This window comes from Amyelois transitella, chromosome 12, assembly GCF_032362555.1.
Source record: "Amyelois transitella isolate CPQ chromosome 12, ilAmyTran1.1, whole genome shotgun sequence".
NCBI classification, from domain to species: domain Eukaryota; kingdom Metazoa; phylum Arthropoda; class Insecta; order Lepidoptera; family Pyralidae; genus Amyelois; species Amyelois transitella.
Genome location: NC_083515.1, coordinates 10,297,547 through 10,324,907, shown reverse-complemented (window position 1 = coordinate 10,324,907; position 27,361 = coordinate 10,297,547). Strand labels below are relative to the sequence as shown.

At 37.7% G+C, this 27,361-nt stretch overlaps 3 protein-coding genes across 3 annotated transcripts; 1 reads left to right on the top strand and 2 right to left on the bottom strand.

Annotated features, from left to right (window-relative positions):
* Positions 1–777: 777 nt before the first annotated feature.
* On the bottom strand, positions 778–16,918 carry LOC106140628 (uncharacterized). Its single transcript, XM_013342240.2, has 5 exons — positions 16,826–16,918; positions 15,851–16,033; positions 15,016–15,135; positions 1,955–2,101; positions 778–1,504 (listed from the first exon to the last, which is right to left on the bottom strand). Exons 1-5 carry the CDS (start codon positions 16,871–16,873, stop codon positions 1,058–1,060), a joined length of 945 nt encoding a protein of 314 aa, XP_013197694.1. The 5' UTR covers positions 16,874–16,918; the 3' UTR covers positions 778–1,057.
* LOC132901753 (putative nuclease HARBI1) lies at positions 4,220–6,576 on the top strand. The gene is made up of 5 exons (XM_060946963.1): positions 4,220–4,836; positions 4,975–5,165; positions 5,258–5,390; positions 5,607–5,748; positions 6,180–6,576. The coding sequence occupies exons 1-5, from the start codon at positions 4,612–4,614 to the stop codon at positions 6,338–6,340; spliced, it is 852 nt and encodes a 283-aa protein (XP_060802946.1). The 5' UTR covers positions 4,220–4,611; the 3' UTR covers positions 6,341–6,576.
* On the bottom strand, positions 6,318–8,675 carry LOC132902338 (myb-related transcription factor, partner of profilin-like). The gene is made up of 4 exons (XM_060946965.1): positions 7,839–8,675; positions 7,567–7,699; positions 7,047–7,229; positions 6,318–6,851 (listed from the first exon to the last, which is right to left on the bottom strand). Exons 1-4 carry the CDS (start codon positions 7,844–7,846, stop codon positions 6,747–6,749), a joined length of 429 nt encoding a protein of 142 aa, XP_060802948.1. The 5' UTR covers positions 7,847–8,675; the 3' UTR covers positions 6,318–6,746.
* Positions 16,919–27,361: the final 10,443 nt, after the last annotated feature.

Genomic DNA, 27,361 nt, shown 5'->3' with positions numbered 1-27,361 from the left:
TAAATAAATAGATGCAGCCATTACATTAAAGTTGGAAGTCCTTTTTAAGATAGTCTACTTATGATTTTCCGAGTATTTTAGTGAAAACGGTCTTACGGGTACTTCAGTCACGAGGTTTTCTTCTTCTTTCTTTCACCTCAGCAATGAGATACTATACACGGAGGATGAAGACAAGGAACAGTTGTAGTACTTAAGAGTCATTTCTCAAGACTTGTACCACACATCACTATGGCAGCTTAGAGATCGCGGAGATAACCGCTTTTGTACCATTCAGGGACAAAAGTCTGCGAGCGATTGTTTCGGACGTGAATGAGAAGAACACGTAACTGTTAGCGACATCTAGAGACCGCTAATTAGTTTTTTATCTCTTGACTGAGGCAAAAATTTAGATCTAGTCTTGATTGACGTCAAGTAAAAGCAATTAATTAAAGAATACTGTAGTTAAATCTATCTGATGATAACGTATTTCAAACATATTGCAGCTGTTGTTTCGAACTTAGGGCTGTTTATGTGGAAATAAACATATCCAGGAAGGTTTTTATCTTAGATAGAAGTATGGCTGAAGAAAGCTCGGCTGGAGCTGAAGATGATGTGCTAGCTGATGGATTTAAACTGAGGATGACTGAAAAAAATATCGAAAATGGCGAACGAACTGACGGACTGGTAAGAAAAAAGAGAACGTTCTCAAAAAATATATTTTAGATATGATTTCTTTTTAGTTTTAGCAGAATTTAGTCATTTATCAGAAATTTTGTGAACAAAAAAGATTGACGATATATTTCCTCTGATATTTATTTTATTTTAGTGCAAGTAGGATTATATAAGTTATACTTATGTGATAATTTTAATCTAAAAGGAATAATTGAATATCCAATCTTATAAGTATAATAATAATTATAGTTAACCTATGTTCAATATTGATCTTAAGATTCATACCTTAAATAATTAATAAAAAGTTACATTTTTGTAATATAAATATTTATACTTTTAGCCATTAAAGGTGCTCGGATATTCTATAAATGCATTATTCTTAAAACTTATTATCTTTCATATGGAACTACCAAAAATCTGAGGTATTTTCTGACGAATCAGAAAAAAATACATCATTAGAAGGCCCTGCATCATCCGTAGCCTCGTAATTGGCCAGATCAAATTTGTCCGCTAAAAAAGTGTCAGGGGCATAAGTGCTACTCTTTTCTGTCGAGAAGAAACTGTCTATTGCACTAGTAACTTGATCTTCTTTTGTTTCTTTATCTACAGTAGTCGAATATTCAGTAGTAGTTTCAGTCCCTTCAGTGACTTTCTCCACGGGAGGTGTTTGACGACAGAATCCCTCCCAGAAGTACCAACCGTTGGGGCAGATGAAGATTTGGGGCTGGATTTGGCCCTGCTTCGAGAGGCAGACGTAATAGTGATTGAGGCTGGATGGGACCACTCCAGTTTCACCAATTTCTGTGCATGTAGGGACTGGTTTGTTGGTGCACTGTCCTTTGTATAATTGGATCTGAAAGGTGAAATTGATAGTTGCCGTCATTAGGTAAAGAAGCAACGTTTTGGTTTTGGGAAACCTCGTATAAGAAGGGCAAGGCTCTTCAAATAACCCCCATCAAATGACTTCGAAGGTTGGTAAGGCCTGAAATTAGTATTTTTCTCCGCAGTTTTCATACAAATACAAATTAATGGTAGTACAAGACTACATATGTGTCTGAATTAAGTAAGCATAAGCAGAACTTTTATCAGAGACTAGCGACCCGCCCCGGCTTCGCACGGGTGCAAAATTCGGAAAAAATTATACATAAAAACCTTCCTCTTGAATCACTCTACCTGTTACAAAAAACCGCATCAAAATCCGTTGCGTAATTTTAAAGATATAAGCATACAGACAAACAGACTAAAATAGCGACTTTGTTTTATACTATGCAGTGATAAGTTAGGTGAAAAATTGTTAACTAACCGAACATTGTGCAATTTGAGGATTATATCCGTAATGTCTAGGACAGTGAGCCTCTCTGTGGTCTGCTGGTCTACCTTCTGGGAAGCCATCAGGAGGAGAACAGAGGTGGAACTTCCTGCAGTCGACCGCGTCAGGGAAGATTCCAACCTGTTGAGTAAAAATGCATGATTATTTTCTCCATCTCTTTCCCATGGATGTCGTAAAAGGCGACTAAGGGATAGGCTTACAAACATGGGATTCGTTTTTAGGCGATGGGCTAGCAACCTGACACTATTTGAATCTCAATTCTATCATTAAGCCAAACAGCTGAACGTGGCCATTCAGTCTTTTCAAGACTTTTGGCTCTGTCTACCCCGCAAGGGATATAGACGTGATATGTATGTATGTATGATTATTTTTAAGGCAAACCATTTATTGCCCATGGACGAGAAGGTCGGACGGGAGTCACTTCGTATAAAAGCCTGATCTACTCCTATTCAGAGAGCTTGATTAATGCCAGGGAAGAAGTGATGATGATTATTGTGAATACGCAAAGGTGAAATCTTTAAAATTAAAAGATGTTCCATTCTCCCTCTTTGCTGATATTTTTTACATCTATACCTAATATTATAAAGCTGAAGAGTTTGTTCGTTTGTTTGTTTGTTTGAACGCGCTAATTTAAGAATCTACTGGTTCGAATTGAAAAATTCTTTTTGCGTTGTATAGACCATTTATCGAGGAAGGCTTTAGGCTATATAACATCACGCTGCAACTACAAGGAGCAAAGAAATAATGGAAAATGTGAAAAAAAGGAGAAATTTATTCATTCTTGAGGGCTTCAATAATGCCCAAAATAACTATTCCACGCGGACGAAGTTGCGAGCACAGCTAGTCAAATATAACTATGTATGTAATGTAATCCATTCCCAATGGATCTGTGGAACCTACAAAGGACAATAAACACCGACTCATGATGAAACCGCATAAGATCATGATTTGAAGTGCCACCAAATGTCAAGGGTGCGATAAACTCAATTTATCGACAGGATTGTACAATGTTAGTTGTGCTGTGTCTTATAAGACGGAAAGCGGACGTCTTTGGAGAAGAGTGGTTCCCGGCACTAATACAAAAAAGAATAGGACCACTCCTGTTCTTTTTTTTATTGGTGTCGTAAAAGACGACTATGGGATAGGCTTACGAACTTGGGATTCTTTTTTAGGCGATGGGCTAGCAACCTGTCACTATTTGAATCTCAATTCTATCATTAAGCCAAATAGCTGGACGTGGCCATTCAGTCTTTTCAAGACTGTTGGCTCTGTCTGCCCCGCAAGGGATATAGACATGACCATATGTATGTATGTATGAAACATTAAAAATGGTACAGAATATAATAATTATATACCATAAAAACACTGACTACAAAAGAGAGTATGGGTTAATCGTAACAATATTAACCTCTTCTTCCTCCTGGCTTTAGTCCCGGTTGCATCTTCACCTCTCTGGATCTCGCATCTTCACCTCTCTGGATCTCCTGGGGTTTGCCTTTGACCATAGATCCTAGATTGGGTGAGTTACGTTTTTACACGAAGCGACTCCCATCTGACCTCCGCAACTTTACCAGGTAAACCTAACCCGCATCGGATCCATGGTTACACATCCAGTTGCCTGAATGTGCATAACTTTGAAATAAGTCATTGAAACTTATATGGCTTGCCGTGTGGTTCCCGGCACCAATAGAAAAAAGAATAGGATCAATCCATCTTTTTCCCATGGATGTCGTAAAAGGCGACTAAGGGGTAGGCTTATAAAATTGGGATTCTTCTTTTAGACGATGGGCTAGCAACCTGTCACTATTTGAATCTCAATTCTATCTAAAAGCCAAACAGCTGAACGTGGCCTATCAGTCTTTACAAAACTGTTGGCTCTGTCTACCCCGCAAGGGATATAGACGTGATTATATGTATGTATGTATGTAACTTATATGGCCCAGATGGGATGGTACAAAAATTTACCTGTTCTTAAGAACGAAACAATATGTAATTATCACATTGTCTTATCATCTGCAAAACGTTTTACAATCAAAACATTACCTTCCGATGTCTTTGTATCTAATAATAAAATTGGGAAAGGTTGCAAGATTCGCAAAACACAGTATTGTTGTGAGTCTTAAATGTTTTTGAACCGTTATTAGTTTATTTTTTGTTACCGTTTGACTTATGGTAGCTCCTTAACAATGGGATGGGATTTTAAGAAATGTATGTCTTAATGACAGCAGCGGTGCCTGATAAGGGGGCTTAGACAAAGTAACATTTTGAAAACGATGACGAAGTTCGGCAATAAAAAAATGTATGGGATGACATAAGCCTTCGCTAAATCACGTGATCGATCGAGATCGATAACAAAATTGGTAGACAATGTTTACATTCATGTCGAAAACGAAACGAAATCGTCAATTAGCGAATTGTTTATTCGCCTATTTCAATACAAATGCGTAGCCAAGCGGCACTTTTGACGTTCGCTTTCTCTTCGGGAGCGATCGTTCGATTCGACATGTGTTCGCCATAATAACGAAAGCTTGGGGGCTGTCGATATCGCTACAAAATGGCCGAAAATTACAGTCAGCTGTGATTTGTGTACAAGGGCTACGTTGCGTTAATACAGTTTTATTTATATAAAAATGCATTCTTTACGTTTATTGTGGGCTGCACATAATGAGAATACCTGGGTGAGGCGTCAAAGGCGATTTTCATCAAGAAGACATATGGAAACGATTGAAGATATGCCGGAATTGTTGTTTATACAACATTTCAGGCTTGATAAAAAAACTTTTCGACGATTATGCGACGAACTAAAAAGATATACTGGATTGAAAGGATCCAATGAAATTTCCCTGGAAGTGAAGGTAAGAACTTTCATAAGGATTAACCTCATAGGGAAATAAGTATACTTATCTCTAAACTTAGAATACTTATAGAAATTTCTATAGTCTAATCCTATAAAGAAAACCACACGAGTATGCAGAGACATTACTGTTTTTCAGGTGCTGTGTACTCTAAGCTTTTTAGCCACAGGGTCATACCAGACAATTGCAGGTGTGGGACAATATTTGACACAGCGGACTACAAGTCGCTGTGTCAGGGAGGTTGTGAATTCTTTAAATCACAATTGGATGGTCAGCAGGTGGATAGTGTTTCCACAAACACCACATGAGAGATCTTTAATCAAAGAGAAGTAAGTGTAATTATAAAGATATAAAATCTTTCTTAATATTTGTCACCTAGGCCTACAGCCAGTATTTGTTATAAAATTGTTAACATTTCCAGATTCCATATAAGACATAATTTGCCTGGAATTATTGGGTGCATTAATTGTACCCATATAGCTATAGTAAGACCAGAGGAGGATGAATATTCATTTTTTAATAGAAAAGGATATCATTCATTAAATGTTCAAGTGGTAAGAAACTAGACTTAATTTTTATTATCAAAACACCTAAATATACTACTCTTTATATGTTGTGCAATAAAGTGGTTCAAATGGCCTGAATATACCTGTCAAAGGTATCACATGTAAATAAATATATAGGGACAAATAACACAGATTGAGTATTATATAACTTTTTATCAATTGTTATATCCCCAAAACAAATTGTTTTGTATATTTTTTCCCCAGATATGCGATTTCGATTTAAAAATAGTTAATGTCAATTCAAAATTTGGTGGTGCTACACATGACTTCCACATATGGTCCGCTAGTCATGTAGAGACTTTCATGCGAGGGCTTCATGAAAGTGGTGAACATGTTTGGTTATTAGGTATGTAAGACATTTTTTCTTATATTTCATTGCAAACCATAATAGATAAAAAACTTATATGGAATAAACATATGTAAAATATTTCATTTAAATAATACATCTACTTCTATAAACTATTGGAAATCAACTAAATTAAATTAGTATTCATTGTTTGCCACCCAAGTATACATTATAGTTCTTCAATTTATTTTGAACTAGAGGCCGCCCGCGACTTCTTCCGCATGGAAACCCTATCAATCCCGCGGGAATTCTGGGATAAAAAGTAGCCTATGTGTTATTCTGGGTCTTCAGCTACCTACATACCAAATTTCATGGTAATCGGTTCAGTAGTTTTTGCGTGAAAGAGTAACAAACATCCATACAAACTTTCGCCTTTATAATAGTAGTAGGATAAAATATTTATTGAGTATTTATTGAGTATGTAATTTCAGGGGATTCTGGATATCCACAGCGACCTTGGTTGATGACGCTTATACTAGATGCTGAACATGGGTCCCAAGAAGAAATATATACCAGACGTCATGTGCAAGCCAGATCTCGCATAGAACGATGTTTTGGATTACTGAAGGCTCGTTGGAGGTGTATGCTTTGACACCGTGTTCTTCACTATCAGCCTTACGTGGCTAGCAGAATTATTAACGCATGTTGTGTATTGCATAATATTGCAATACATGCTAAACTACCTGCTCCAACAGATATGCCAGCTGAGGCTCTTGATGGTAGTGAAGATCAAAGTATACAGCATAACACCTCTACAACCAACACTAATCAAAACGAGTTAATTCGAGGAAGGGCTATGTGAAATTATCTAGTCAGTAGAATGCAGCATTCTACTGACTAGATAATTCTGTCTGTATATAATTTATAGTTTCATTTTATTTAAGCTTAAGTATATTTTTTTAAGTTAGTATCTAATGAAAAAGAAAATAATAATAATAATATAACAATTTTAATAAGTATCCAGTCTTTTAACTTATCAATATACTTATCTACTTATTTTAATATTTAACCACACCACCACCATAGTCCACATATACTGGATCATCTTCTTGGGCAACAACTGCAGATGATTGAGAGGGTGCAGGTGCAGAAGATTGAGGTCTCTGAAAAAGTTATTATGGTGATATTTATTGAATATGTAGATACTTAATTAAATAGTATACTGTGTGTAATGGCTAAAATTTTTAATTTCTAATATTCAAGTACAATATTTATTCAACAAGATTTACCTAGTTAGTATTGATTTTTAGCTAATAATTTTGTTACATGAGGTACTGGAAAATAAGGTTAATACATACACTAAATCCAAGCTCTTGTATAGAGTCTTGTCCTTCCACTGCTGTTGGGCCGATAATAGCCAGAACCCTTTCCTCCAAATGCGACAAGGATTTCTGGCTAGCCGGTCCACCTCCAGTCCCTCTGGCATGTTGCCGCAAGGTCAGACCTTTTTTCTTAGTCTTGGATTTTAAATCGGCCCATACCTTTTTGGAATTATCAGTCATAAGTATGCATACAACCACATAAGTTGAAAATTGGTAACTCCACTGGACCGAAAAATTCCTAACATCCCTGTTACCTCTTCTTGCACATATGTGATAATAATATATGATATTCTAGGTGCTTGATTTGCACATCAAAGCAGATTGTAACTTGTGACTTTATCTATACCAGATCCACATCCAAATTGCTTGGCATGTAATATGTAGAAAAGATTATTAAATATAACTAAATATCTGAGTAATTTCCATAGAAAGAACTTATAATCACAAAGACTCTTCAAATACGGCTATTGGAATAGAATTGCTAGTCATTACTTACTTTTTTCCACTTGTCTGTTGTTTTGTTGACACCACCACCAACGGAATTTAATATATTAGTAAGATCAGACCATAATTGGTCTGACCGTACTCGACCTTGTGCCCCTGCAACAGGCCTAGCCAGGTCCCCATGACTGTAACATAAGCAACGGTTCAATACACAAATGCTTCATTGTTATTATCGCGTCATTGTTTACATTAGCGATTGAAGTGGTACCAAAGTTTTGTACGATTGAATTTAAAAGAAATGGAAAATAACTTGGATTTACCTACCTTTCCATATACTCCAGTAGAGTTGAGAGTTGTTCGGGACTTGGCCTGGTTAAACTCTTGAAACGGGCCACCGCCGGAGAGGGGTGGGGAGGGGGCAGGGGGATGGGGGAGGGGTTAACACCCCCCCTCCCGTGACCCCCCCTTGCCGGAAGCCTATAGTTTTTTTTTTACGAATTTTTAAAGTTTTCATATAAAAAGTGTGCTAAAGGTCATTAACCGCCAGATGGGCAAGGGGGGGGAAAGTCAGAAGGGATGAAAGGGGTGAAGGTGAGTTAAACCTAACCTAACCTATACGTACTGTCTATTATACTTTTTTACTCAGTTTGAACGCTCCGCTCGCTTCGCTCGCTCTGCTTTGGTGGTTTACACCAACCTAACCTAACCTAACCAAACCGAGTTTGATTTGTGACTAATTTGTTTCTTTTCATTGCGGGGGGCTACCGCCCCCCGACCCCCCGTGCGGGGGGGCTGCGCCCCCCTGCACCCCCTGCTGTCCGTTTACCGACAGCTACTTTCGAAGTCAGTAGATAAGATGACAGTAGCACATAACCAAAACGGCGGATTGCGTTCTGTTCATAGTTAGTGTCTTTTTTGTTTTTACTTTTAAGCAAAGTTTTTGACTATATTTTTAGTGCTAAAATATATTAATTAATGTGTTGTACATGTTTAATGGACAAACTAACTATTTGATACTAAATTAACACAGTTTACAATGACAAACCGAAAATATTGCGTTGTTTAGTGCAATTTTTAAGATTTTCAAAAATTCGTATAAAAAAAAGGGGGGGCTTCCGGCAAAAAAAAATACTTGGGGGGGGTCATACAAACCCTCCCCCACCCTCCCCACCCCCTCCCCAACCGCTCTGGCGGTGGCCCGTTTTAAGAGTTGAGCCCTTGGCCTTACCCTAGAATCCATTCTTTAACACTAAAAATAAAAAAAATAACTATATTTATTTTGAACAGTTACAATCACAATGATTCTATTTAATTTTGAAGAAATCTACTTAAAAACTATGTAAAAACACTCTAATAATTTAACACTATCAAAGTTTTGCTATAAGATTATTAAAAAGCGTCAAGAATTAATAATATCAATTAAAAACGACTCACCACACTCACAGTAAACACTCACTTAAACTTTAGAATAATCCCGCTTTGTTTGTTCCAATTTGAAACTGACAGCTAAATTTTCGTTACCATAGCCAATATTCGTTTGTTTATCGAACGATCCGTTCGACACAACGATCGCGACAATTGCGGTACATTGGCTAGGAAATGTTTATCGTTATCTCTAAGACGAAAAAGAACTTCGACATCGTTTCGTTAAGAAGCGATACTACATTGTCTAAGCCTCGGTAATTATTCTTTTATTTTTTTCACGGAAACGGGTTTTGTCTTGTCGTAAATTAGTAAGTAAGGGATGGTTTCGGAATCATGAGTTAATGAATGTAAGTACTTAAATAAAGTAAAACTGTTTTTACCAAAGCCGTTAAAACTACAAATATTTGAACTCGAATTACTTAAATGTATTCAAGTTGGTCCGACCGTTGAAAACTTATGTTAAAATGATCGAAACTTTGGAGTTGCCTGGTCAAATAAACATTTACATACATATAGTGCCGTGTGGTTCTCGCGACACCAATGAAAAAAGAATAGGACCACTCCATCTCTTTCCCATGGATTTCATAAAAGGCGACTAAGGGATAGGCTTACAAACTTGGGATTCTTTAGGCGATGGGCTAGCAACCTGTCACTATTTGAATCTCAATTCTATCATTAAGCCATAAAACTGAACGTGGACATTCAGACTTTCAAGACTGTTGGCTCCGTCTACCCCGCAAGGGATATAGTTAGACCATATGTATGTATGTATGTTTATATATAGTCTCGTCTATATCCCTTGCGGGGTAGACAGAGCCAACAGTTTTGAAAAGCCTTGTATGGCCACGTTCAGCTGTATGGCTTTATGATGGAACCGAGATTCAAATAGTGACAAGTTGCTAGTCAATCGACTACAAAAGATTCCCTCCCTGAGACGCCATTAAAGATAAGCGTGGGAAAGTTATTAAGTGGTCCTCATTCTAAAATACAGCGGTAAACAAAAGCCTTTGGCAAAAAAAATATCTATGGTTAACTGGAAGAGATCCCTAAATGGGATAAGTCCGCCATTGTATATTTTGTGTTGCCAGTTTACTGTATTTTTGTGCTCTTTCGTATGTTCAATAAAGATATTACAAACAGACAAAAACAAGATTTACAATTACTCTTTTTTTTACAACTTGTTGTCGGAAGAAAATCTTAGCCTTTCTTGATTCTTAAAGTTAAACTTCAAAACTACCCTCTAAATGAAATTGGTATATTAGGATTGACCCCTAGAGCTCACGTTTACACGTGTAACGGGGGTGTTAAAAGCCTTATAATAATTCAAGGTTACGGGGATGTAGCCGGATAGACCAAGGGAATTAAGAACGGATGTGAATTCATAATAGAGACAATTTTTTTTTGGACATATTGAGTTAGCCTCGAAGTAAGTAAGTTGTGTTACGAGATACTAACTCAACGATACTATATTTTACAATAAATACTTATAAAGATAAACATCCAAGACTCACGACAATCAGAAAAAGTTCTTTTCTCATCATGCCCTGACCGGGATTCGAACCCGAGACCTCCGGTGTCACAGACAAGCGTACCACCGCTGTGCGCCACAGAGGCCGTCGAAATCTAAGGTAGATATAAAATTCTCGTGTCACAATGTTTGTCTCCGTACTCCTCCAAAACGGCTTTACCGATTTTAACCAAATTTTGCATGCATATTCAGTAGGTCTGAGAATCGGCTAACATCTATTGTTCATACCTCTTAATGATAAGGGTTGTCCACACTTGACAGTTTTTTTTTACCTAGAAATTACTTAAACATACATACATACATACATATCATCACGTCTATATCCCTAACGGGGTAGACAGAGCCAATAGTCTTGAAAAGACTGAATGGCCACGTTCAGCTATTTGGCTTAATGATAGAATTGAGATTCAAATAGTGACATGTCGCTAGCCCATCGCCTAAAAAAGAATCCCAAGTTTGTAAGCCTTTCCCTTAGTCGCCTTTTACGACATCCATAGAAAGAGATGGAGTGGTCCTATTCTTCTTTTTATTGGTGCCGGGAACCGGGAAATTACTTAAAAATTATTTATAATATGGCAAAACAACGTTTGCCGGGACAGCTAGTAAATGTATAAATCGTAGGTAGGTACATAAAGAATGCCTATACCTGTTCACAGGAGTGTTGGTACTGTTGGACAAACGGATCGCATACTTACATACATATGGTCACGTCTATATCCCTAACGGGGTAGACAGAGGCAACAGTCTTGAAACGACTGAATGGCCACGTTCAGCTATTTGGCTTAATGATAGAATTGAGATTCAAATAGTGACAGGTCGCTAGCCCGTCGCCTAAAAAAGAACCCCAAGTTTGTAAGCCTATCCCTTAGTCGCCTTTTACGACATCCATAGGAAAGAGATGGAGTGGTCCTATTCTTCTTTTTATTGGTGCCGGGAACCGGGAAATTACTTAAAAATTATTTATAATATGGCAAAACAACGTTTGCCGGGACAGCTAGTAAATGTATAAATCGTAGGTACATAAAGAATGCCTATACCTGTTCACAGGAGTGTTGGTACTGTTGGACATACGGATCGCATACATACATACATATGGTCACGTCTATATCCCTAACGGGGTAGACAGAGGCAACAGTCTTGAAACGACTGAATGGCCACGTTCAGCTATTTGGCTTAATGATAGAATTGAGATTCAAATAGTGACAGGTTGATAGCCTGTCGCCTAAAAAAGAATCCCAAGTTTGTAAGCCTACCCCTTAGTCGCCTTTTACGACATCCATAGGAAAGAGATGGAGTGGTCCTATTCTTCTTTTTATTGGTGCCGGGAACCACACGGCATATTAATAAATACTTATAAAGATAAACATCCAAGACTCACGACAATCGTTCTCATCGTGCTCTGACCGGGATTTGAACCCGGGACCTCCGGTTTCACAGACAAGCGTACCACCGCTGCGCCACAGAGGCCGTCGAAATAAATGTATAAATCGTAGGTAGGTACGGTCGCGTTCATAATTGCAGTCATAGTTCGCAAAACTTTATAGCTTGCAGTCACCGGTATCACTCACACATTCACACAAATAACACAATAAACAACAAGCGGTGAAACGTTGGGTAACGCGCCATCAAGAAGAGGGTAGTGTAAAACGTCGACCGCGCAGCGACCGTCGTCCGCTAATAATCAACACAGCGACAGCCACACAGCGGAGATCCATGGTGGAACAGTACGAAAATAATGGCTTCATACCGACCAGAATATTTTCGGAACAGTTCGACACATTAGTGGTTACTGTTCGTCGAGTTTGCATCGTGAGGGACTACACCACAGACAGCCAGCAAGAAAGCCGTATTTATCCGAAATAAATAAGCAAAGACGTTTAGAATTTGCTCGGCAGTATTTGGATTTTGCCTGGAAAGAAGCGATATTTACGGACGAAAAGTTCGTTTATGTCATCACAACACGGTAGGCTTCATTTATGGCGAAGAAATGCAACTCGGTATGAAGAAAAAAATATTGTGCCAAATATGGAGTCTGGACACATATCTGTAAATATGCGGGGCTGGATGAGTGCTGCTAGACCTGGGGAACAGGTGTGGATAGCAGGACGCGCTACAGCTGCTCATTATGTGCAAGTGCTGGTAGAAACCATGTTACCAACTGTGCGGTGTATTTATCCGATTGATGATATGCCAACAATATCATTTGTGCCCTGTGCATCGAGTCCATATAGTGCGTGAAAGCTTCTGCCAGTTTATATTAAAACTACTAATTACTTAGATAGTATTTAAGGACAGCTTCAATATCTTTTCTTTATGAAAACGAATAATTAAGCTGTAACCTTAATAACAGGAGATAAGTAGATGATACAATTAGTGTAATATGCTGTATGTATAGCTTTATATAATCATCAATATGTAAACAAAACTATAGGTAAACTGTTTCAATAAAATTTACTAATTTTAATTATGGAATGTTTTATTTTCTCCCTCTTGTTAAATATTTCTTGCTGATTTCAGTGTTTGAAGACAACTTTCCGTGTTTGTAATTCTTAGATATCAGTTAGTTAGTCAGTCAGTTACTTAGTTCAAATGGCACCTTGAAACATTAAAAATTGTCAGTAACACTAATTTTTTTTTTTTAATTGGCAAAAATAATCCTTGAATAACTTCGGAATCCAAGTAGTGTGAGCAAGCGAGATTATCTAATATATCTTAGATCTCACTTGCTCACACAAGTAATAAAATTGCTACCCAATAACTATCAAAGGAACCACTACCTATGTTAGGTCGTGTGCAGATAAACTTTCAACCTTATTGAAATGTCATAAGTCTGGCAGTCGCAGGCTTCCCTCTATAGGCAAATCTTATGCAAATAATGAGAGACGACGATATCTCGATCGACAATTATCGGGCCCAGTTCGGCCATCGTTGATTACCGTCTCTTTCTGTTTAGTTATGTAATATGTCATAGAATAATAAACTGTTTTACTTAGTAATCATTGGTATTAAAGACCATATTCATTTGATGGAATATTTATTCTTTTTAAATATGCATGTGGGTGTGTGTCTAGTGGAACCACAGTGAACGCTATTTTAACCCGTAAGAATTTTAAAACTATGACTGCAGATATGAACGCGATCGTACATAAAGAATGCCTATACCTGTTCACAGGAGTGTTGGTACTGTTGGACATACGGATCGCATACATACATATGGTCACGTCTATATCCCTAACGGGGTAGACAGAGGCAACAGTCTTGAAACAACTGAATGGCCACGTTCAGCTATTTGGCTTTAAGATAGAAGTGAGATTTAAATAGTGACAGGTCGCTAGCCCGTCGCCCAAAAAAAGAATCCCAAGTTTGTAAGCCTATCCCTTAGTCGCCTTTTACGACATCCATAGGAAAGAGATGGAGTGGTCCTATTCTTTTTTCTATTGGTGCCGGGAACCACACGGCATATAATAAATACTTATAAAGATAAACATCCAAGACTCACGACAATCATTCTCATCGTGCTCTGACCGGGATTCGAACCCGGGACCTCCGGTTTCACTGACAAGCGTACCACCGCTGCGCCACAGAGGCCGTCGAAATAAATGTATAAATCGTAGGTAGGTACATAAAGAATGCCTATACCTGTTCACAGGAGTGTTGGTACTGTTGGACAAACGGATCGCATACTTACATACATATGGTCACGTCTATATCCCTAACGGGGTAGACAGAGGCAACAGTCTTGAAACGACTGAATGGCCACGTTCAGCTATTTGGCTTAATGATAGAATTGAGATTCAAATAGTGACAGGTCGCTAGCCCGTCGCCTAAAAAAGAACCCCAAGTTTGTAAGCCTATCCCTTAGTCGCCTTTTACGACATCCATAGGAAAGAGATGGAGTGGTCCTATTCTTCTTTTTATTGGTGCCGGGAACCGGGAAATTACTTAAAAATTATTTATAATATGGCAAAACAACGTTTGCCGGGACAGCTAGTAAATGTATAAATCGTAGGTACATAAAGAATGCCTATACCTGTTCACAGGAGTGTTGGTACTGTTGGACATATGGATCGCATACATACATACATATGGTCACGTCTATATCCCTTACGGGGTAGACAGAGCCAATAGTCTTGAAAAGACTGAATGGCCACGTTCAGCTATTTGGCTTAATGATAGAATTGAGATTCAAATAGTGACAGGTTGCTAGTCTGTCGCCTAAAAAAGAATCCCAAGTTTGTAAGCCTATCCCTTAGTCGCCTTTTACGACATCCATAGGAAAGAGATGGAGTGGTCCTATTCTTTTTTCTATTGGTGCCGGGAACCACACGGCATATAATAAATACTTATAAAGATAAACATCCAAGACTCACGACAATCATTCTCATCGTGCTCTGACCGGGATTTGAACCCGGGACCTCCGGTGTCACAGACCAGCGTACCACCGCTGCGCCACAGAGGCCGTCGAAATAAATGTATAAATCGTAGGTACATAAGCATGTAGTAGTAACTAGTGTTTATAAATCGTATTAATAATTAACCCGTCGTTACCTGTTCACAGGAGTGTTGGTACTGTTGCACATACGGATCGCATTCGGGGACGTGCTGTGTTGAACACGTGCCCAGGTGGACATTGCAAGTCGTGTCTCCTGCGCATTCCTGGAGAGGGACCTGATAAACGGGGCATCGAATGATTTATAAGTCAAAATTTTATAATGAAATGGAAAATTATCTATAAAACTATATCTATATATGATATATCTATAACTGAAAATCAGCGTATTGCTCTATAGCAATAAATTCGTTGAGTTGTGACCTTTTTGTATTGCTGCAACTCACACCCTAATTAATTTGTATAGGTATCATATGAAATTGTAAATTGTGTGTAGCAAATCAAATAAATGAATAAATATATTTACCTATCTATATATTTCAAGTATATACTTAAAAAAAGTGCCGTGTGGTTCCCGGTATCAATAGAAAAATGAATAGGACCACTCCATCTCTTTCCCATGGATGTCGTAAAAGGCGACTAAGAGATGGGGCGTATAAACTTGAGATTCTATTCTTTTAGGCGATGGGCTAGCAACCTGTCACTATTTGAATCTTAATTCTATCATTAAGTGGCCTATCAGTCTTTTCGAGACTGTCAGCTCCGTCTACCCCGCAAGGGATATAGACGTGATTATATTATGTAAAAAGTACCCTAAACCGCCGAGCTTGCATGAAGAGAGTTATGAATGTGGATGAAGCTAAGCAAGTATGCAGAGATCGTGGCAAGTGGAAACAGGTAGTCTCTGTCTACCCCTCCGGGAAAGAGGCGTGATTTTATGTATGTACGTACCTATGTATATTATGTATGTAAGTATAAATAAATAATACTCGCCTTTAACCAACCAACAGGCAACGGTATGCACGTGACAGCATGAGTGCAGTTCTGACAAGCCATGCCGGCCTCCCGACATACCCCCTCCACGTCCAGGGTTCCCTCCCCCAGGGACCTCCCCAGGGGAACCCCGGCCATACGGTTACCAGATATAACACCTCCGAGGTCGAAGGAGGTCGTGAGCTGAAAAGGTTTATTTTAATAATCATATTTAACGGCGTCTTTGGTGCAGCGGTAGTGCGCTTGTCGGTGACTTTAAAAGTCCCGGGTTCGAATCCAGGGCATGATAAAAAAGAACCTTTTTTAATTCGTCCTGGGTCGTGGATGATTATCTATCTAAATATTTATTGTAAATTTTAGTATTTTTGAGGTAGTATCTCGTAACACAAGTCTCGAACTTACCTCGAAGCTTACTCAATCTGTGTAATCTGTTCCGTCTACATTTATTCATTTATAATTATCATCAAAAAATGATATAACGAAATATAATGAAATGATGAAAGTAAATTTGAGAGTTATGGGAAATTAACTCAAGGATAATAGTTTTGTTTTGATAACAAAAATTACATTGATAAATATTTAAGAGTCAGAAATATTTGGAAAATACATTGTTCCACGTTGACTTGGTCGAGAATAGACGCGTGTAAGAAGGATGTCAATATTGAATGAATTAAATTAATGAATACCATAAAGGGAAATTTTTAATTCTTAGCAATAAAAATGACGCTCCATTGTACTTGCTAAGAATCATTTTTTTTTATTCTCTCTTGCAGCAATTTCTTTCAAGAAACTGCATGTGGACGAAGAAGGAAATACAAATTGACATTTCATTATACAGATTTAAGTAGAAGACTCTCGCTGTAAGTTATATTTCATTATGATTGACCGGGGATCTTTGGACTTCCGAGCACCGCTCGGTCAACTAGGTACTAAAATATTACACTCCTATTATTTGACAGTGAAAAAAGTACTTACAGAACATGTAAATCCAAAAACGCACAACAACAAAAATTCTAACCACATTTTCAAGTTTCTTCTTGTAACATAGAAAATGTACTGAATATAATAACAAAATTTCGGGCCTAAGATCTTTGACCTCCGTATCTTGAGAGAGATAAGTAGTTTATTTATTTGAAATTTATCGCAGTTTTGGAGGTCAGCGCGTAAATACGAAAAAAATGTGTCTATTCAGGTTAAGTTGTAATGGAGACATGTGGCATCCGGCACTATATCAATAATTCTTAAGAATGACGTAAGAGAAGACTAAAGGCAACCCCCAATAATTTTCAGCCTTGATACCCACAAGCCATTGCCAAAATCACTATTTGAATCTCAATTCTATCATCAAGCCAAACAGCTTAACGTGGCATATCAATCGAGATTATTGGCTCTGTCTACCTCGCAAGGGATATAGACGTGATTATATGAATGAATAATAATGTGAAACTTTATCCGATACGTATTTCCAACCATGCAGCATAATACTCGTAGCTAACAAATTCAAAACAATTAAGAATACAAAACAATTTAGTCTTCAGACTTAGAAATAGTAATTCTCTTATCTCATTAGGGTTGAATTTTATTTAAAAAACAAAATGTCTGTGAAAAACCACAACTTTTATTTAAATACACGAAGAAGCCCCTTGAAACTATCAGTTAGAGTAATAGCTGAGAGAGTTTACATCCCAATACGGCCACAGAAGCTTATTTAAAGTATTTTTTACATCATCCAATTTAAGGGCCGATTTTAGGCAACCTCTTTAAGGTGACTGTAAGAAAATGTATCGTTGTAAGCGCTGAAGAGGCAATGGGATAAAGTTATCTATATATATACATATATATACATATAATAAATCTGTAGAAGGGTCAATTCTGTACATTTAAAATATTGAAAAATTAAATAGCAGGGGGTATTACTGGATCGATACCAAACACAAATATGTGATTAAAAAAATTTTTGTCTGTCTGTCTGTATGTTCAGGCATCACGTGAAAACTAACAGTTCGATTTTCATGAAACTTGGTATAATTATACCTTATTATCCTGGGCATAAAATAGGATACTTTTTATCCTGGAAAAATACGAAGAAAAAAATCTTAATTTTTCAGTTTATCCATAGACGTTACATTACGCGCAGTGGATTCAGCGCCGTAACATGCAGCGCCGAAAGTCGGATTTAGCTTGAACCGTTTGCGGCACACGCGGGCCGCTACTAATTACTATGAAAAAAATACTATAGTCCGGTCAATCTAGACATTAGAAGTTACATTAATTTCCATCAAGCTGAAAATGAGTATAATTGTTTAAAACACAATCAAAAGCATTATTTCAAAATTCCCCATGATTCCGGTTTAAGGAAAAAAATTTACCCAAGGTCAAAGGTAAAAAATGGGTGTTTCGCAATTTTCTTCAAAACGGTAATTTTTTCAAATCAGAAATTACCTTAGACATAAATTGTAGATTATAAAGTTATCTATAAAAAAGGTATCAATAATTTTTTTCAACGAAACTACCGTTTCTGTGATATAACGATGCAAAAAGTTGCAAGCGTCATAATATGCATCCGTTTCCTTGCCACCTCTGAGGTAGTGTACTATTAGCGCGTTTTTTTTAACATTTCTATTATTAAACTTGAAAGAGTCTGAAATAGGTTAGAATAAACACGTGTTTTCACTACGCAGTGGCACTCAAGACTAACTTTTGCATTTATTATTTAAAAAAATTAGAATAATCCTAAGTAATGAAAATCATCTTAGGACAATAATAAAGATTACAATTAAATCAAATTAAAACTAAAACTACTTATACAAAGAAAGAAAAAAGATGACTACAAACTAAAATTTAATTTATAAATTGTACAGTCCCTGCATAGTATCAACATGCGGGAGTGTGCCCAGAAGGCTGGCAGCATTGCCAATTTGAATGGCAATGCTGATTCTCTGAGCCAGATAATTTCCAGCCCCCCGGTCAAGAGATACCTCAATCAGCTTTTTCGACAATTGTCGGAAAAGTTGATGGGCAGATAGGCCCCCCGGTCCCAGAGTTTCTACCCCAAAAGGTTCAAAAGTATAGGTATTACCGATACCTACATATTTGCGCCTTTTGAGGTTTTTTGCCTCATTTGAAGCAGAACCGGCCTTAGATTTAGTAACCTGAAGATGAGACGGCGCAAGTGTGTCGACACAAGCAGCATCCCACACCAAAGGCCGCCCAAATCACCAGGGTACCAAAGTCATACCATCCGGTCTCTTGGCATCATCCCGAGCCAGACCGTTTGGTTCTAGAACGGCTGGAACATGGATGGTGGCAAGAGCACGGAGGATTATATTATTTAGGGCAGCATGGCGCCCTAAACGGCCGGCACTCCTAGGGCATGAGAGGCCGTGGTGTCCCCGCAAGGACTACTATTATTAAAGACTAACAGTATTTCATGTGTTGAGCATTCAGAGCAGCCAGATGTTGTCTCAAAGTTTCACTATAGTATAAATGAAGGGACTGGGTTCCATTATACTTATGTATATTTTAAATTTGGAATTCAATTTAACCGGCAGAACAATATTTTTACTTATATTACTGCTACACAGAGTAGGTATATACGAGACGTGCTTATGCCTATTATGACGCTTGCAACTTTTTGCATCGTTATATCTCAGAAACGGTAGCTTTATTGAAAAAAATTATTGATTCCTTTTTATAGATGATAACTTTATGATCTACAATCTATGTCTGAGGCAATTTTCCGATAAAACTTACCGTTTTGAAGAAAATCGTGAAAAACCCATTTTCCTTAAACCGGAATCCTGAGGAATTTTGAAATAATGCTTTTGATTGCGTTTTAAACAATTATACTAATTTTCAGCTTGATGGGAATTAATGTAGCTTCATTCTTATTTTTTGGTCTAAATTGACCGGACTACTTACTACAGAACGCGAACTCAACTGCAGTAGCTCAATAGAGGGATCTCCTTCATTATTATAGGCCTAGCCGTAATTGGGTCCAATAGATATTTATAAGATGTAATTGTCAGAGTTACTCAATATGGAGAAATAAACCATCCACGCGAAGACCGACATCCGCGCGGACGGAGTCGCGGGGGTAGCTAGTCTATAATAATATTATAAAGCTGAAGAGTTTGTTTGTTTGAACGCGCTAATCTCAGGAACAGGCAACAGATCTCAGCAACACAGAAAATAAGGAAATTAGACACACAAATTTCCTTATTCTAGACTAGCTGTTCCCACGACTTCGTCCGCGTGGAATAGATATATTGGGCATCATTGAAGCCCTCAATGGTGAATTATTTTCCCCGTTTTTTTCACATTTTCCATTATTTCTTTGCTCTTTATAGTTGCAGCGTGATGTTATATAGCCTTAAGCCTTTCTCAATAAATGATCTATTCAACGCAAAAATAATTTTTCAATTCGGACCAGCAGTTCCTGCGATTAGCGCATTCAAACAAACAAACTCTTCAGCTTTATAATATTAGTATAGATGGCGGACTTATCCCAATCATTATCATTAGTTTATCAAACATTATGGAATTTTTAATTTAGCCAAGTGCAATACTCGCTTTGGGTGTCTAAATCGGCCCTTAAATTGGGTAATGTGATGGAGACTTTTTGTGCATTTCGTTTCATTATGTTCAATTGGGTGTTTGAACGAACCAATCCCAGTGTTATCCCTGGGGAAACATTCCATTTAGAGATAAATGCTTTAAGTTTAATCTAGATAATGTTACATTGTTTCAGCTACTTGGATTTACATACATTTTTTAGAATCGTATGCAGATTAAGAATTTCAAAGAATTTAAGTTTTTAAAATGTTTAAACATATGTCGCAAAACGCGTTAAAAATAAATGAAGACTATTTTTTTCAAGTCTCGTATTTATTGCAGTTTTGGTCAAAACATGTAAATATGAGCTTTTTTAACTGGAGAGTTAGATAAAGACAGACATACAGGTTTTTCTACTCGGTACGATCCCTGCATACTTAATTTTCTTTCAGTTTAGAGAACTCTTGAGCAGGCTTTCTTGACCAAAAATAAGTTAAATTAAAAGATTTGGTATTTACCCCTTATTGCGTAATGTGCATACGTCCGCGATTTAAATTTAAGAGATCTAAGTATATTTGTAAATTGACGTCCGATGAAAATGCTGCAGTGTAGTTTGTTCCGCCGTTTAATTTGTTTAAAACAAAAATACAGAAGTTTAACTTAGATAGCTTGTAAATCTAAAAGACTAATAATAGAAAATGGAGACCTTAATAATAGACTTAATAGCCTGCTGAAAAAAAGAGGCAATGATGAAAAACTGCTTTCTTGCTATGGATACTAGTACAATGGTTTTGGAAATATTGTCATGAAACTTGTTTGTCTTGGAATTTTTGATAAAATCACACACATGTTCAGTGCTTTTTACGGGGTATAATGAGTCACAAGGTTCTTACGCCTTTGACCATGGATCCTGGTTGGGTGAGCCAGGGTTTTACACGAAGCGACTCCCGTCTGACCTCCGCAACCTTTGCAGGGGAACCTAACCCGTATTGGATCCATGGTTACACATCCAGTTGCCTGAATGTGCAAGTTTCCTCACGATGTTTTCCCTCGCCGTAAGATGAATACTAGACAGAGCTAACAGTCTTGAAAAGACTGAATGGCCACTTTCAGCTATTTGGCTTAATGATAGAATTGGGATGCAAATAGTGACAGGGTAGCAACCTGTCACTATTTGCATTTATCAACCCATCGCCTTAAAAAAGAATCCCAAGTGTGTAAGCCTAACCCTTAGTCGCCTTTTACGACATCAATGAGAAAGAGATGGAGTGGTCCTATTCTTTTTTGTATTGGTGCCGGGAACCACACGGCAGGCGACAACCTTATCTTGGTTTTTACTTGTGGAAGTGGTTCTTCTTTTGCGCATAAAATTAGGCACCCCACCCACTACTTTCTACACTAACAGACCAGTAAGATGTATTAACTTCAAAATACTGTCTAAATCCATAACTAAAACAAGGTCAGCCATTTTGTTTACGTCATCTCTTATCCAAGAGACACTTCCAGTCCAATATGTCATATTCAGAACAAAGTGGCATAAATTACTGAGCCATATTTTTCTCGGCTTATTTCACGCATCTATATGACAACGGAAGAAACTCCCGCTGAATGTAACGAGAGACGTCGTGATCGATGGCATGTGTTTGTGGCGTGAGGCATAAGCTGAAGCGATTTATCGGTTTTCTTACAATCATATATCAGCTCTATCTCTTACTGGGTAGACAGGCAGTAGTCTCGAAAAGACTGGAAGGCTATATTCTGCTGAATGGCTAAATGACGGAAGTGAGATTAAGACAGTGACAGGTTGCTAGCCCTTCGCCTAAATCAAGAGTCGCAAGTTTATTAGTCTTCCATTTGTTGACTTTTACGATCTGCACGGGAAGAAGTGGCGTAAGCCATAAGCTGAAGCGACTTGTGTTTTTTAGATAGAACGATGTTGGGGGAAAAGAGAGGAAGAGATAAAAAAAATATTGCTTTATAAAATTGTCACAGAAATAGGATACCAAATAATTAAGTAGTAAGGTCTATAAAAGATCAGGATAATTGTAGTTTCCACAGGTTACGCGAAAAGCGACCTTAGATGTAATAGCTAGTTTTTAAATGAGAACAGAAGTGTTAAAATAAACAAATAAAGCACCGCTGGTCAAATAATGAATGAATTAGCCTAATCAAAATGTGATTTTAAATCTTACCTCGAATTGAAAAAAAAAATATTATTAGTACATAGTCGATGTCTATTAGTTCCATTTCTAATCTATGCTCTTACGACGAGACCAAACGTCCTGTGGAAACCTGCACATTCAAGCAACTGGTTGTGTAATGTAACAATGAACCAGGTGATGTTAGGTTCCACTGCAAAGATTGTTGAATCACTCGGTGTAAAAACCTTAATTACGCAATCCAGGATTAACATCTCCCCTCAAGAGAGGTGAGATTGTAATTGGGACTATTGTCAGAATAAAGATAAAAAATTAAAAAACAAAATTGGCACTTATCCGCTTCAGCTAATGACTTGTAAACCATATTAGAAAATATCGTTCACTCATTGGATCTGTCGATCCTTTTAACTTTTTCACGGCTTTTTGGTCTGAAATATGGTGCGTGTGGACTTTTTACGGCATTCAATATTCTGTGACCAAATAGTGATGAAACATCCATGGTATTATGACCGGGATATTGGGGATAATATTTTTCATAGATCTGTGATCTGTGATGTATTTTTTGCTCTCACGCTCAGAAAGAGGAGGTTTTCATGGTAAATTACATAGAATCTAAAAAACAAATGTAAAATCATTTGCCAACGCGAACCACTATGTAATTATGGTATAAATCTGAATTAATTCAAGTATTTTGAGTATGTATGTAACGATGATTGTAAAATACTGGAGTAACTAATAACATACTAGCTATCCGCTTTGGCTTCGCACTGATAAATTATAGATTATAAACCTACACACATACATATATAAATCACGCCTCTTTCCCGAAGCGATAGGCAGAAATCACATTTTTCCACTTGCCACGGTCCCTGCACACTTCTTTCGCTTCATCCACATTTATAACTCTCTTCATGCAAGCTCGTCGGTTTCGGGTACTCTTGACCTGACCTTTTGCTAGAACGTCTCCGATTTGATCAAGGTACGTTCGTCTAGGCCTTCCCACTCCAACACTACCATTCACACTTCCTTTGTATATTTGCTTAGTCAACCTGCTTTCATTCATTCTCTCGACATGATAAACCTTCCTCAGAATATAACATATATCTGGCAGCGAAGTGTAATTATTAGCTACATCGTAAAAGGTCTGGGAGTCAATGTTTGTTCTCTCGCTTCGTTGCTAACATAAGCCTTCTACAAGCAGCTTGTCTACTTATTGCATAGCTATAAGAATGGTTAGATATGGCCTTAAACATTTAATTGATAATATAACCCATATTGCCATAGAATTGACTTCGAAATAAGTGATTCGTGGTGTGGCAAGCACGATGGCAAATTGTATCTGATGTAAACGTGCTAAATTAAACTTATGTAGTTTATTTACGCTGTTGATCTAGACCAAGACATCCACGCTTTCAATAAAACAATATTGTCCACAGAAAAACCCTTCGGATTTAGTAGTTGTGAGGATAAAATAGACAAGTAAGTAGGTATTTCTTCTTCGACGGAGCTTTCTGATACCGTTTATGGCGTTTGTTATTATTTTATTTTATTTAAATCTCTAGTCATTCTCAAATTAAATCAAATCAAACATTTCATTTTCTCTCAAATCTTAAGCAGTAAGTACATAACATAGTTAAGATTATGAGATACTGATGTCTGAACTAAGCAGACGCTTGTATCTTAGAAACACCAGAGTCTCCTCATTTGTAGTCAACATAACTCAGGGTATCTTCTTATCATACATTCTCAATTTTATTCAAATGCAAGTGACACTTCATTGGTTTAATTAAAAAAATGGTTCTCCCTTTAAGTATTAGGCCAAAAGATGGCGTGAGTGGAAAATTTTCTGAAAACAATCAGCTTTTAGTGACGGATGAAGTAAACGCACGTACTCAAATGGTCCTCCTTATCTTTTACATAACATACATATGATCACGTCTACAGTGGTAGATAGAACCACCAGTCTTGAAAAGACTGATAGGCCACGCTCAGCTTTTTGCCTTAGTGATAGAATTGAGTTTCAAATAGTGACTCTGTCTACCCCGCAAGGGATATAGACGTGATGATATGTATGTATGTATGATTGTATGTACTTTAACTTCATCAACCAAGTAAAGATTTGGAAATGAACAAAATAAATTTTTCCTTTTTTTTTGTCAAAGATATATTCGCACCCGTTTCTATAAAGTTTTATTTCTGCGCACATCTCTCACAGTCCAATGCTTGTAGTGGCAATATTTTGTGCTCGGCTGACATAACTTACGAGCCAATTACTTGCAATATACTTCCGCCTTTATGTACTTCTTACCATCAATATGCTGGGTCTTGTAAGCCTCCACATCGCTCAGTCAGTGAGTTAGAAGGGGTCATCAATGTATATCTTCGGAATCATAAATAAATGAACTCTTTTTTTGGGTCGGCGATAGGCTTTACTGTTTCTTGTGTTTATCATTCCTATACATTCTTTGTGTATATGAATTGGTAAAAAAATAAGTAAAATAGCAACATCTGAATTGAAATAAACGATCTATTAGCCTTTCAGCTGAATGTGTTGAGTCTTTTCGAAACTATTGGCTCTGTCTATCTTGTACGAAATGAAGACGTGCTGTTTGTAGGCATGTTAAAAAACAAAGATAACCTACTTTCAGCCCAGTGTATTTAACTAATTAATTGCCTGATTTTCCTATCCTTCAGTTAAAAACTTTTGTAAAAAGAGAACAGCTTCCAATCGATATCCTTCTTTTTTGAAGTCGGTTAAATTTCTAAAACATTTCCTGAAAACTGCATCAAAATTGGTTCAGCGACATAAGAAAAAATCGCGAATAAACATAATACATAAAAGCATACCTACACACATACAGGTCAAACCGGCAACCACCTTTTTTTGAAGATGGTTAGGGACCTCAACCAAAGAGTGAGCCATATGATATACATATAAAACATACTAAGCAGACATACTACCAAAAAAAATATGTAAAAGTACGTAAACGTAAAGGCGACTAAGGGATACGCTTACAAACTTGGTATTCTTTTTTAGGCGATGGGCAAGCAACCTGTCACTATTCGAATCTCAATGTCTATCATTAAGCCAAACAGCTGAACGTGGCCATTCGGTCTTTTCAAGACTGTTGGCTCTGTCGACCCGCAAGGGATATAGACGTGACCATATGTATGTATGTGTGTAAAAGTACGTATTTTCTCAGTATAATTTCGAGTCCTTATTGGAATTCTCATGACGCATCCAATATCCGCAGTGGCACGATGCTACCATGGTCCAACAGTTGCCAAACTGTTTTGATTTTTAAATGAACCGCGATAACGTACTAAAATTGCATGCTATGGTGACCACCAGTTTGTTATAGTGAGGATAAATAACATACATACATACATATAATCACGTCTATATCCCTTGCGGGGTAGAGAGCCAACAGTCTTGTAAAGACTGATAGGCCACCTTCAGCTATTTGGCTTTAAGATAGAATTGAGATTCAAATAGTGACAGGTTGCCAGCCCGTCGCCTAAAAAATAATCCCAAGTATGTAAGCCTATCCCTTAGTCGCCTTTTACTACATCCATGGGAAAGAGATGGAGTGGTCCCATTCGTTTTTGTATTGGTGCCGGGAACCACACGGCACAAATAAAAAAATGAATATTTACGGGACAAATTAAGTACACAGATTGAGTTAACCTCGAAGTAAGTTCGAGACTTGTGTTACGAGATACTAACTCAACGATACTATATATTATAATAAATACTTAAATAGATAAACATCCAAGACCCAGGCCAATCAGAGAAAGTTCGTTTCTCATCGTACCCTGGCCGGGATTCGAACACGGGACCTCCGGTGTCACAGACAAGCGTACTACCGCTGCGCCACAGAGGCCGTCAAAAGGATAGATATATTTAAAAAAAATACTAGGTACGTAGGCAGATTGTAAAAATCAATTAAGTAATGCTTATGAAGTCGGGATTCTTCTTAAAGCGATAGGCTAACAACCTGTCATTGTCTCCTTCTTCCTCCTGGCTTTAGTCCCGGTTGCATCCTCACCACTCTGGAGAGGAGCCCGGGGTAAGCCTTTGACCATGGATCCTCAATTGGGTGGGTCAGGATTTTACACGAAGCGACTCCCTGACATCCGCAACCTTTGCAGATAAACTTAACCCGTATTGGATAGATCTTGGTTCCACATCCAGTTGCTTGAATGTGCAGGGGTTGTCACGATGTTTTCCCTCACCGTAAGAGCATCGGTTAGTATTCAAACCTATATTAATAACTTTAAAAATCGTCATTGGTACATGGCTTAGGTGGGATTCGAACCTGTGCACCTGCGCATCACGCATTTTAAACTGGCACCTTACCGATTCGATGTTTCACTTTTTGATGTCCGCCGTCTTTTTGTTGTCATAGTCACCCTAGTGTAGACAAGCTCTGACTACAAAATGCAACTGAAAACTACACAGAGAAACTAACTGAAGTCTGCGATACTGACGAGGCATAAATAAAGATAGCTGCACTTTTGATACCCATCGCTTGGAGAAACATTGAGTTTTCGGGGGGTAAAGAACAGGATACGATACATACATACATATAATCACGTCTATATCCCTTGCGGGGTAGACAGAGCCTACAGTCTTCTAAAGACTTATAGGCCACGTTCAGCTGTTTGGCTTTAAGATACAATTGAGATTTAAACAGTGACAGGTTGCTAGCCCATCGCCTAAAAGAAGAATCCCAAGTTTATAAGCCTACCCCTTAGTCGCCTTTTACTACATCCATGGGAAAGAGATGGAGTGGTC

What these genes read in the sequence shown, in the direction of transcription:
- LOC132901753 (XM_060946963.1), top strand. Translation starts at nt 4,612, where the DNA reads ATGCATTCTTTACGTTTATTGTGGGCTGCACATAATGAGAATACCTGG. An exon ending in ATTCATTAAATGTTCAAGTG is followed by an intron (nt 5,391 to 5,606) that starts GTAAGAAACTAG and finishes TTTTTTCCCCAG; the next exon opens with ATATGCGATTTCGATTTAAA. An exon ending in TGAACATGTTTGGTTATTAG is followed by an intron (nt 5,749 to 6,179) that starts GTATGTAAGACA and finishes ATGTAATTTCAG; the next exon opens with GGGATTCTGGATATCCACAG.
- LOC132902338 (XM_060946965.1), bottom strand. An exon ending in CAACAGACAAGTGGAAAAAA is followed by an intron (nt 7,230 to 7,566) that starts GTAAGTAATGAC and finishes AATTCCAAAAAG; the next exon opens with GTATGGGCCGATTTAAAATC. An exon ending in TACAAGAGCTTGGATTTAGT is followed by an intron (nt 6,852 to 7,046) that starts GTATGTATTAAC and finishes TAACTTTTTCAG; the next exon opens with AGACCTCAATCTTCTGCACC.
- LOC106140628 (XM_013342240.2), bottom strand. Translation starts at nt 16,873, where the DNA reads ATGTGGTTAGAATTTTTGTTGTTGTGCGTTTTTGGATTTACATGTTCT. An exon ending in TTTTTGGATTTACATGTTCT is followed by an intron (nt 16,034 to 16,825) that starts GTAAGTACTTTT and finishes AAACCTTTTCAG; the next exon opens with CTCACGACCTCCTTCGACCT. An exon ending in CTCAAATTGCACAATGTTCG is followed by an intron (nt 1,505 to 1,954) that starts GTTAGTTAACAA and finishes TTCACCTTTCAG; the next exon opens with ATCCAATTATACAAAGGACA.